Genomic DNA, 12,250 nt, shown 5'->3' with positions numbered 1-12,250 from the left:
CTGTAATCCTAGCACTTTGGGAGGCAGACTCGGGCGGATCACCCGAGGTCAGGAGTTCGAGACCAGCCTGGCCAAAATGGTGAAACCCCCTCTCTACTAAAAATACAAAAAAATTAGCCGGGCGTAGTGGTGCACGCCTGTAGTCCCAGCTACTCGGGAGTCTGAGGCAGAAGAATCTCTTGAACCCAGGAGGCGGAGGTTGCAGTGAACCAAGATCGTCCCGTTGTACTCCAGCCTGGGCAACAAGAGCAAAACTCTGTCTCAAAAAATATATATAAAATAAATAGATAAATAATTTATTCAAGCACTTGACTGGGGTCTTGGGAGAATGAGATAAGCATAAATGCGATAATAGCTTTTTGGAAGTAAAAAGAATCTGTATGCATGTGAAAGTTTCCATAATAATTTACATTTAGTTATTGGTCCTTGGAGCTCCGATTCTCTCTCTACATTCAGCACCCAGCAGATGGCATTGAGGGAGGTGGAGGTATCAGTCTAATCCAAGAAATATCAGCATCTTAAAATTAAACATTCCATTCAGTTAACATTTATCCAGTTTCTACTTATGCAAGGTGCTGTCTTGGCTGTTGACTGTGTTAGCGTTGGTACTTTTTTCTCAACTATTTAAAAATGTAAAATGCAGCTGGGTGCGGTGGCTCACAGCTGTAATCTCAGCACTTTGGGAGGCCGAGGCGGGCGAATCACCTGAGGTCAGGAATTCGAAACTAGCCTGGCCAATGTGGTGAAACCCTGTCTCTACTAAAAATACAAAAATTAGCCAACTGAGGTGGTGGGTGCCTGTAATCCCAGCTACTTGGGAGGTTGAGGCAGGAGAATCGCTTGAACCTGTGAGGTGGAGGTTGCAGTGAGTCAAGATGGTGCCACTGCACTCCAGCCTGGGCAACAGAGTGGGACTCTGTCTCAAAAAAATAAAAAAGTAAAATGCATTCTTAGCTGGAGGACCATGCAAAAACAGGTGGAGGGGCCAGATTTGGCCACAGGTCAGAGTTTGTGAATTCTTGCCCTAAAGTATTAGGAGCTGAAGAGGCATTGTGTCAGCAGCTTACTGTCAAATATTTGGGGAAAAGAAAGTTATTTGTACTGTTCTTGCCACTTTTTGGTATTATTTTAAAATTAAATTTAGTGTCATAAAAGAAGTGAAGGGAAGAAGCAGATGCATGGAACACAGGGTTCTCATGATCAAGGATGGCAAAAAATAATGCTAGCTGTTTATTGAGCCTGGGACTCTGGTAAATTCTTTACACAGGGTGTTTTTTGTAATCCTCATAAACATTTATTCAGTGAGGATTATTCATTCCATTTTCCAGTTGAGGAATAAGAATCAGGTTTGGAGAGATGAAGCAACTTACCTGAAGTTACATAGTTGTTAGTGGCAAAGTTAGAATTTGAATCTAAGTCTTCCAACTCCAGAGCCCTGATGCTCTAGTCTGTTCTTTATTGCTTATAAACTATAGTTGGTGATGGTAATTAGTACAGTTAACTACTATTTGTTTATTTATTTATTTATTTATTTTGAGACAGAGTTTTGCTCCGTCGCCCAGGCTAAAGTGCAGTGGTGCAATCTCAGCTCACTGCAACCTCTGCCTCCTGGGTTCAGGTGATTCTCCTGCCTCAGCCTCCTGAGTAGCTGGGACTACAGGTGCGTGCCACCACACCTGGCTAATTTTTTGTATTTTTAGTAGAGATGGGGTTTCACTGTGTTAGCCAGGATGGTGTCGATCTCCTGACCTCGTGATCTGCCCACCTTGCCCTCCCAAAGTGCTGGAATTACAGGTGTGAGCCACTGCACCCAGCCAGTTAACTACTATTTAAGACAAAATTAAACACTGATAAAGGTGCAAAAAGCTCTAGTAGGATAGGGGAATGAGAAATTGAGGAGCTAGGAAAGCTTGAAGGAGGTGGTGGCATTTGAACTGTTTCTTTGAATAGAATTTCAATAATTGAAGTGGAAAAAACCCACAAAACACTACTTACTTACAAAGGGAAAATGAGTAACTTTACAATAGAGAGGCCTGGCAAACATCACCTTAATGAAGTGATCAAAGTTAATGTTACCACCAATGAGGCAAATTGAAATCATGTATCACCTGATAGGAAATGCTTTGAGAACCACAGGTCTCACATGTTCTCACAGCATCACTTCTATGATATTCCTGCCTAAAACACATAACCTGAATATTATCATAAGGTAACATCAGACAACCTCAAATCAAGGGACATCCTTAAGGATGTCACGACAGTCCTTGGAAGGAAAGACTGAAGATTGTAAATCCAAAGAGACTAAAGACATGACAACCAAATGCAAACATGATCCTGGATTGGATCCTTGGGCGTGTAAGATATTATTGGAACAATCTGTGAAACATATTGGAACAATCTGTGAAACTTGAATGGGATCTGTAAATTAGGTGGTAGTAATGTGTGAATATTAATTTTCTGATTTTGATGGTTGTGTTGTGGTTATGTAGAAGAATGTTCCTGTTTGTAGGAAGCACACAAGGTGAGGGAGAGGTTGGCAAACTTTTTCTGTTAAGGACTGGATAGTATTTTAGGCTTTGTGAGCCATATGGTTTCAGTCCCAACTACTCAACTCTGTTATTACAGTGTAAAGGCAACTGTAGATGATGTAAATGAATATGCATGGCTGTTTTCCAGTGAACCTTTTTTTTTTTTTTTTTTTTTTTGAGATGGAGTCTCGTTTTGTCTCCCAGGCTGGAGTGCAGTGGTGCCACCTCAGTTCACTGCAACGTCCACCCCCTGGGTTCAAGGGATTCTCCTACATCAGCCTCCTGAGTAGCTGGGATTACAGGCATATGCCACCATACCCAGCTAATTTTTGTATTTTTAGTAGAGACAGGGTTTTGCCATGTTGACCAGGCTGGTCTCGAACTCCTGACCTCAGGTGATCTGCCCGCCTTGGCCTCCCAAAGTGCTGGGATTACAGGTGTGAGCCACTGCGCCAGGCCTCCCAATGAAATTTTTTAAGTAGACACAGACATTTGAATTCCTTATAATTAATTTTCATGTATTGTGAAATATTTTTCTTTTGACAATTTAAAAATGTTGAAAAGCATTCTTAGCTAGAGGGCCATGCAGAAACAGCTGGAGAGGCCAGATTTGGCCACAGGCCAGAGTTTGCACACCCTTGCACTAAAGTATTAGGAGGTGATGAGCCACTGTGTCAACAGCTCACTTTCAAATAATTTAGGAAAAAGTAAGTTGTTTGTACTATTCTTGCCACTTTTTGACATTGAGTTATTTTAAAATTAAATTTGGTATTAAAGAAGTGGAGGAAGGGGACCTCCTCTTTTGGCTTTGGAGCACCCCACCCCATCTCTGTAGTGGGGAGCTTCTTCCTTCTGTCTTCTTTCCTTCTTGCCTATTAAACTCTGCTTGAAACCAAAAAAAAAAAAAAAAAGTGGAGGGAAGACTACATAAATAGAGACAAGTAGGGCAGAGACTTGGGTAAAGTACTGGTCTTTGGAAGGAGCCTTCAGTAGATTGATGTCACTGGGAGGAGGCATGTTCTGAAAGGGGTATGGCCAACCATAAGACTAGGTAGGTGGGGCCACCACATGGAGGCCGTGATTACTTTGCCAGAATCTAACTCCTTTCCTTGAATTTTAGCATCATGGACACCGACTTATATGATGAGTTTGGGAATTATATTGGACCAGAGCTTGATTCTGATGAAGATGACGATGAATTGGGTAGAGAGACCAAAGATCTTGATGAGGTAAAGCAAATATATTGCTCTTTTCGTCTCGCTCTTACTTATTTTTATTTAAGACAAGGTCTCACTCTGTTGCCAGGCTTGAGTGCAGTGGCGCAATCTCAGCTCACTGCAACCTCCACCTCCTAGGCTTAAGTGATTCTCCCATCTTGGCCTCCCAAATAACTGGGACTACAGGCATGCATCACCATGCCCAGCTAATTTTTTTTATTTTTCATAGAGACAAAATGTTGCCCAGGCTGGTCTCGAACTCCTGAGCTCAAGAATCCACCCGCCTTGGCCTCCCAAAGTGCTGGGATTACAGGCATGAGCCACCATGCCCAGCCCCCTCTTTTCTTTTTTCTCTCTCTCTTTTTTTTTTTTTTTTTTTTTTTTGAGACAGCCTCACCCTGTTGCCCAGGCAGGAGCACAGTGGCACCATCTTGGCTCACTGCAGCCTCTGCCTCCCAGATCCAAGCGATTCTCATGCCTCCGCCTCCTAAGTAGCTGGGATTACAGGTGTGTGCCACCATGCCTGGCTAATGTTTTTTGTATTTTTAGTAGAGACAGGGTTTCACTATGTTGTCCAGGCTGGTCTTGAACTCCTGACTTCAAGCAATCCACATGCCTTGGCCTCCCAAAGTGTTGAGATTACAGGTGTGAGCCACCGCGCCTGGACAGATTTATTTTTTTTAAATTATATTGAGGTATATAACAGAGATGCATAGATTTTGGTAATGGAGACAGGAAAGAAAGGTGTCCATTCTAAGACTGGGCGCATTGGCTCATGTCTGTAATCCCAGCACTTTGGGAGGCTGAGGTGGGCGGATGACCTGAGGTCAAGAGTTTGAGACCAGTCTGGCCAACATGATGAAACCCCATCTCTATTAAAAATACAAAAATTGGCCGGGCGCGGTGGCTCAAGCCTGTAATCCCAGCACTTTGGGAGGCCGAGACGGGCGGATCACGAGGTCAAGAGATCGAGACCATCCTGGCTAACACGGTGAAACCCCGTCTCTACTAAAAAATACAAAAAACCAGCCGAGCGAGGTGGCGGGCGCCTGTAGTCCCAGCTACTCGGGAGGCTGAGGCAGGAGAATGGCGTGAACCCAGGAGGCGGAGCTTGCAGTGAGCTGAGATGCGGCCACTGCAGTCCAGCCTGGGAGACAGAGCAAGACTCCGTCTCAAAAAAAAAAACCACAAAAATTAGCTGGGCATGGTGGCATGCACCTGTAGCCCCAGCTACTCCGGAGCCTAAGGCAGGAGAATCTCTTGAACCCAGGAGGTAGAGATTGCAGTGAAACTCCATCTCAAAAAAATAAAAAAAATTAAAAATTTAAAAAAACAATGATAAAAGAATATTGGTTTAGTTTTATTTTAGACTTGTTGAGCTACTGTAGACTCGGTAGAGGTAATTACAGGCAGTCAGAAATGATTATATAAAATCCTGCAGTTAGATTCATAATATATTCAGCAGTATGGGGCAGTAGAAAACTGGCTTGATAGCTATTTTGGAGCCACCACCAGTAAGATATATGTGGCTGCCAAAAGAGCTAATGTAATCTTAGGCCACTTTAGTAGAAGTAGAGTGTAAGATGGTAGGAGGTAGCCAGTCTTACCACTGGAGGGTTTTGTGTTCTTAAGGAAGAGGTTGGCATGCTGTAATTTGTGTGAAGGAACACAAGCACCCAGCAGTCCCTCTACCCACCTGCCTACACCTGTACTCATATACGATGCCTTCCCTTCCATTCTTATGAATTATTTGTTCATGCTTCTGTCTACTAGAAACTAATCCCATCCCTTCTCACCTCTCAAGACCTTTGGCAGTTCTGCCCTCTCTCTCCTGTGCCATCAGTTTTCCCTGTCTACCAGTTCATCCCCATCAGCATACACAGAAAAAATGTCATTTCATCCTAAAACTCTCTCTTGACCCCATATCCCTCTTCATTTACCTCCAGATTTTCCCTGCTTTGCAGTGCAGCACATCTCAAATGAGTTGTTCATAGTTGCTGTCTCCAGATCGTCTCCTCCCATTTTCCTTCAAACCCACTTCCATCCTTTTGCCTCTCCCATTCCACAGACTGCTCTTGTCAAGATCACTAGTGACCTCTGCCTTGCTAAATCCCAAGGTCAGTTCCCAGCCCTCATCCTACGTGACCTGCCTGCATCATCTGACCCAGCTGATCATTCCCTCTTTAAAATACTCTCTTCCTCTGGCTTTCAGAGAACTCCTGGTTTTCCTCCTCACTGACATCCCTTCTCAGCCTTTGCTGCTGCTTCCTCATCATCTCCCTGACCTCCAAATGTCAGCAGGCCCAGAGCTCCATTTCTCAGACCTCTTCTCTGTCTACACTCACTCCTCTGGGGATCTCATCCATTCTATCAAATAACTTGTATTCACGACGACTCAGATTTGTATCTCCAATCTGGACTTTCCTCTTGAATGTCACGTTTGTATGTCCACCTTCCTACATGGCGTCTCTACTTAATGTCTGACAGGGAATCTCAAACCTGGCGTTATCTCACACATTAAGTACTGAGCTTTCCCTGCCCTGCTCCCCTAACCTGCTCTTACAGTCTTTCTTCCTCATCTCAATAAAGGCAAGGCTGTTTTCCAGTGCTCAGATCAAAAACCTTGCTGCTTCTCTTTTTTCTCATACCTCCTTTCAGTTCAGTAGAAAACAGTTTTGACTCTACCTTTGTGATGTATCCAGAATTCAGCCTCTCCTCACCACCTTCCCAGTTCCTACTCTGTCTAGTCCAAGCCACCATCACTGTTCTTTCTTTCCTGAATTACTGCAGTAGCTCCCTAACTAATCTCCTTGTTTCTGGTGTATTCTCAGCATAGGGGCTGGAGTGGTTCTTTTAAAACAGAAATCTGATCATATCACTTCTCTGCTCCAAACTCCTGGTGCAGAGTTTGTTCGTCTCAGCACTGTTGACATTGGGGCCAGATACTTCTTTCTGTGAGGATTCTGTGTGTTGTAGAATGTTTAGCAGTATCCATGGCCTCTACCCACTGGATACTAATGGCACCTGCCCCGCTACTTTTGCTCTAGAGTAAAAGTAAAGTCCAATTTCTTAGAGTGGTCTCGAAGATCCTGTGTATTTGCCTCCCGTGCGATCACAGCTTCCTGTTCCCCAATCCTTCGCTCCATTCTCGCCATATTGGCTTTCTTGCTAAACCTCAAAGTTGCCACATGCTCTTGGCTTTGGGCCTTTGCATTCTGTTTCATCAGCCGACTAGAATCCTCTTCCCCAGATACCTGTAGAAGTTATTCTCTGTCTGCAGATTTTTTGCTCCAGTAGTACCTCTTTTTCCTTCATTGCCTTAGTTCTAACACTTGGAACAGAGCTTAGCACATATTACATGCTCAGTAAGTGTTTTAGGACATAAAGGGTGATCTGGTAGCCACCTTAGATTATTTGGAAAACTTTTTAGCAGAAGCGAGAATGACTTCGTTAATGTTGCGTATGACTATGGATTAATTTGTAAGGAGGTAGAATGGAAGTTATTTAATTGTAAAGTGTACAATTTAATGGCTTTTAAAACTGTCATCACAATCAATTTTAGAACATTTTCATTATCTCAGAAAAAACTCTATACCCCTTAACCATTGCCCTCCCACCCACACCTACCCTGCCAGCCCTGGGCAATCTGCTTTCTGTCTATATAGATTTGCTTATTCTGAATATTTTCATATAAATGGAATCATATAATATGCAGGTTTTTCAGTCTGGCCTCTTTACTCACATCATGTTTTCAAGGCTCATCTATGTTGTAGCATGTGTATACCTATAGCAAGTACAGGTATTTTGTTTGTTTTTGTTGCCGAATTTTTTGTATGGATGGACCACATTTCATTTATCCAGTCATCAGTTCATCGACATTTGGTTGTTCCCACTTTTTGGCTGTTATAAATAATGCCACTATGAACACTGATTTCTAAGTTTTTGTGTGGCCATAAGTTTTCATTTGTCTTGGGTATATACTTAGGAGTGGACTTGCTGGGTCATATGTAACTGTGTTGAACATTTTGAGGAACTGCCAAACTATTTTCCAAAGCAGCTGCACCTCTTTCCCATCAGCAGTGTGTGAGGTTTCAGTTTCTCCACATCCTTGCCGGCCCCTGTTATTATCTATCACAAAGTTATTTTCCAAAAACAATTCTGTGGATATAAGTGAAAATGTTAAAGGTATGGGCTTATCCCCAGTTTTTACCTCTGTCTTCTGGTTTCTGCCCTTGGAGAAAGTTGCTTTTTTCCCCCTAAAGGGCAGTGCTGTGACTTGTTTTCTCCAGTCTCAACTCACTTGTGACCAGTGGCCCACATTCAGGAAGGGGCAAGTTTGAACCAGGAGCACTGTCCATGGCCTCGGCTTAGAGTCTTCTCTTTATGAATGGTCTCAAAGGAGTGGAACCTGCCCCGCTGGCATAGAACTCAGAATAAGAAGCTGGCCAGCATGTACAGTCAGTGCTGTCACTCATGGAGGTGGTCAGACATCAAACAGGAAAGGCGTGTGCCTCTTTGATTCTCCTTCTCCCTCTTGCTTTCAGATGGATGATGATGACGATGACGATGACATAGGAGATCATGACGATGACCACCCCGGGATGGAGGTGGTGCTGCATGAGGACAAGAAGTACTACCCGACAGCCGAGGAGGTGTACGGCCCTGAGGTGGAGACCATAGTTCAAGAGGAAGACACTCAGCCTCTCACAGGTACGTCAGGAGGGGCTGGGCTGTGAGGAGGTGAAATTGAAACCTGGAAACTTCATTTCATAGCTGTCAGCAAACCTTAAAAGTTCAGTAAATGAATTGATCGGTTTTTCTTTACTACCTTCAGGTACTGTTTCTGGTTTAAGATTCAGTTAATCCTCTTTTAATATTCAGTAAAGCTCTTAACTAGTTTCTAGGTAAATAAGAGTTATTTCTTATTTATATGCTATCAGTTTAGGTGCATGAAGACTCATTAAGTTTATTTACCCTGTGGCCTGATATGTTTTTCCATCCAAATAACTCCAGCCCTTTTAACCAGTTCTCATAATGTGCATTGTCCATTTATTTTCCTTTTTTTGAGACGAAGTCTTGCTCTGTCGCCCATGCTGGATTGCAGTGGCACAGTCTTGGCTCACTGCAACCTCCCCCTCCCTGGTTCAAGCAATTCTCCTGCCTCACCTTCCCTGGTAGCTGGGATTATAGGCGTCTGCCACCACGCCTGGCTAATTTTTGTTTTTTTTTGTTTGTTTGTTTGTTTTTGTTTTTTTGAGACCGAGTCTCGCTCTGTCACCCAGGCTGGAGTACAGTGGCTGGATCTCAGCTCGCTGCAAGCTCCGACTCCCAGGTTTACGCCATTCTCCTGCCTCAGCCTCCCGAGTAGCTGGGACTACAGGCGCCTGCCACCTCACCCGGCTAGTTTTTTGTATTTTTTATTAGAGATGGGGTTTCACCGTATTAGCCAGGATGGTCTCGATCTCCTGACCTCGTGATCCACCCGTCTCGGCCTCCCAAAGTGCTGGGATTACAGGCTTGAGCCACCGCGCCCGGCCTAATTTTTGTATTTTTAGTAGAAATGGGGTACCACCATGTTGGCCAGGCTTGTCTTGAACTCCTGACCTCAAGTGATCCGCCTGCCCTGTCCTCCCAAAGAGCTGGGATTACAGGCGTGAGCCACTGCATCTTAATAGTTTTCATAGGCTGGAAGTGGTGGCTCATGCCTGTAATCCCAGCACTTTTGGAGGCCAGAGCGGGAGGATCGCTTGAGCCCAGCAGTTTGAGACCAACCTGGGCAACATGGTGAAATCCCATCTCTACAAAAAAGTACAGAAATTAGCCGAGCACAATGGTGGATGCCTCCCAGCATCTCGGGAGACTGAGGCAGGAGGATCACTTGATTGTGCCATGTGTACGCTTCAGCCTGGGTAACAGGGTGAAACCCTGTCTCCCAAAAAAAAAAGTTTTAATTGATCTTTTGGAAAGTAATTGCATCTTATAAATGCGAGGAAAGATCTTGAACTGACATTGACCTCAACCTACATCCATTCCCTCTCCCTCCCTCCCACTCTTGCTCAAAATGATGCCCGACTCCTCTTTCCACAATTCAAGGTCCTTCACTGTCTCATGCCAAATAGCATTTCCAAAACTTTCTCAACATGAGTGAACCTTGAGAGTAAAATAAATTGATGTCATACATCGTACATTCCGAAAGGTCAGTCTAATGGAATAGTGCTCCGTATTTTTATGTTTTATGCCCACCTACACATCACTACCTTTTTTTTTCTTCTAGAACCCATTATTAAGCCAGTGAAAACCAAGAAATTCACTCTGATGGAGCAGACATTACCTGTTACAGTGTATGAGATGGAGTAAGTTACAAGGTTTCTCAGCTTCTCTGCAGGAATGCCCTGGGTTCATGTTTTTGTAGAGATAGGAGGTGGTTTGTGGCTGAAATAGCCAGTAAATTGTGGCCGTACATAGCTCTCAAATTCTCCTTCAGCTTGTGTGGCTGCTGGGATATTTGGGCTCAATCTTAACTTTTCTCTTGGTGTTCATCCAGATGTTAGCTGTTTCCTCTTCTTCCAGGTCTTTAGTTTGATGTTGAAAGCCAGCCTTTAAGACAGATCTGGGTATTACAGTTATCACTGTTGGGTCCACCAGAGCCTGTCTGGACTTAGTAAGACTGCTGAGTATTTTAGGAACATATTAGCTCTTTATTTTGTTTTTGTTGCTGTTGTTTTGAGATAAGGTCTCGTTTTGTTGCTCAGGCTGGAGTGCAGTGGCACAATCACAGCTCATTGCAGCCTTGACCTCCCGGGCTCAATAGATGTGTCTGCCTCAGCCTCCTGAGTAGCTGGGACTACAGGAACACACCACCACGCCTGGCTAATTTTTGTATGGTTTCACTATGTTGCCCAAGTTGGTCTCAAACTCCTGGGCTCAAATTATTCTCCTGCCTTAGTTTCCCAAAGTGCTGAGATTACAGGTGTGAGCCACCATACCTGGCCCTCAACTCTTTATTTTGAAAAGGAGAGCAAAAGCAGGTAGATATGTGTGTAGGATCATTTAGGTGCTCTCTCTCTCTTTTTTTTTTTTTTTCTTTTTCCGATGCGGAGTCTCACTTTGTTGCCCAGGCCAGAGTGCAGTGGCATGGTCTCAGCTCTCTACAACTTCCACCTTCCAGGTTCAAGTGATTCTCCTGCCTCAGCCTCCTGAGTAGATGGGATTACAGGCACATGCCACCCTGTTCAGCTGATTTTTGTATTGTTAGTAGAGATGGGGTTTCACCATGTTGGAAGTCCTGGCTGAGTGCGGTGGCTCATGCTTGTAATCGCAGCACTTTGGGAGGTCGGGGCAGGTGGATCACTGGGGGTCAGGAGTTTGAGACCAGCCTGACCAACGTGGTGAAACCCTGTCTCTGCTGAAAATGCAAAAATTAGCTGGTCGTGGTGGCCTCGGCCTCCCAAAGTGTTGGGATTACAGGCGTGAGCCACTGCTTCCGGCCTAAGTTTTTTGTATTTTTAGTGGAGATGGGGTTTCACCATGTTGGCCAGGCTGGTCTTGAACTCCTGACCTCAGGTGATCCACCCACAGCCTCCCAAAGTGCTGGGATCACAGGTGTGAGCCACCATGGCTAGCCTCTTCCTTTTTTAGTCTTGCTATTTTACTATTAAATCCCTGTGATAGTCCATTCACAGATCGTGTTACCTCTTGGATAAGTTTCTTGCTACGTAAGTATAGACATTCGCATCTGCCTGAGGGCTCTCCAATTGGTCTGAAAGTTGTTCCTGGCCAAAAATGCCTGAACCTTAAACTCCACTCCTCATTTGGAAACTTTTCCCAATGTCTGTTTTCTCTTTTCCTTTGTCCTTTCAGTTTCTTGGCAGATCTGATGGATAACTCAGAGCTCATCAGAAATGTGACCCTTTGTGGACATCTCCACCATGGCAAGGTAAGAGAGAACTTTCAGCTACTTGGAACAGGATTTCTCTTTTGTGCCTGCTCATGTTTTAGCCCTTAGAGTCACAGCGGTTGAGGTTTGAGGTCACAAGGCTCAACCTACTGACTCGGGGTACTGCATGCCTGTTACGAAGCCATACTGTGAAATTCTGGCTTTTCCCAAGCAGCAGGTGGAGCCTGTTCCTGAGCCTTGTGTCTACATCTGGACAGAAGATGGGAAATTGAGCCTTACTCTGATTTTTATAAGTTTTCATTTCCTGAGGGATGCCTGTCTAAGAAAGATTTCATCTTTTATTTGAAAATAATCCTGTGGCTTCAGTGTTAATTCTTTGCTGTCCCATAACCCTCCTTGCTCTCCTTTTTCTCTCCTTATCCCTAAATTATGTGGTGTATTGGGAGCTGGGGGAAGGGCACAGTAAATTTTCCTCTGTGGTTGGCAGGTGTTAACTGTTTCTTCCCTTTTAGACATGTTTTGTAGATTGTTTAATTGAGCAGACTCACCCGGAAATCAGAAAGCGCTATGACCAAGATGTAAGTAGAACTTCTGTTGAGGGTTTAGGA

The 12,250-nt window shown here is 44.2% G+C and overlaps 1 protein-coding gene across 2 annotated transcripts in view; it reads left to right on the top strand.

Annotated features, from left to right (window-relative positions):
* EFTUD2 (elongation factor Tu GTP binding domain containing 2) overlaps nucleotides 1-12,250 on the top strand; it is a 43,594-nt gene that overhangs the window by 1,172 nt on the left and 30,172 nt on the right. For both annotated transcript variants that reach the window (XM_009190826.2, XM_021929291.1), the window contains exons 2-6: nucleotides 3,649-3,757; nucleotides 8,290-8,455; nucleotides 10,020-10,098; nucleotides 11,606-11,681; nucleotides 12,155-12,220. In XM_009190826.2, the coding sequence (XP_009189090.2) occupies nucleotides 3,653-3,757; nucleotides 8,290-8,455; nucleotides 10,020-10,098; nucleotides 11,606-11,681; nucleotides 12,155-12,220 (492 nt within the window). In that variant the 5' untranslated portion in view covers nucleotides 3,649-3,652. The remainder of the gene's footprint in view (nucleotides 1-3,648; nucleotides 3,758-8,289; nucleotides 8,456-10,019; nucleotides 10,099-11,605; nucleotides 11,682-12,154; nucleotides 12,221-12,250) is intronic.

This window comes from Papio anubis, chromosome 17, assembly GCF_008728515.1.
Source record: "Papio anubis isolate 15944 chromosome 17, Panubis1.0, whole genome shotgun sequence".
Classification (NCBI taxonomy): Eukaryota; Metazoa; Chordata; class Mammalia; order Primates; family Cercopithecidae; genus Papio; species Papio anubis.
This window is presented reverse-complemented; position numbering and strand designations above follow the sequence as displayed.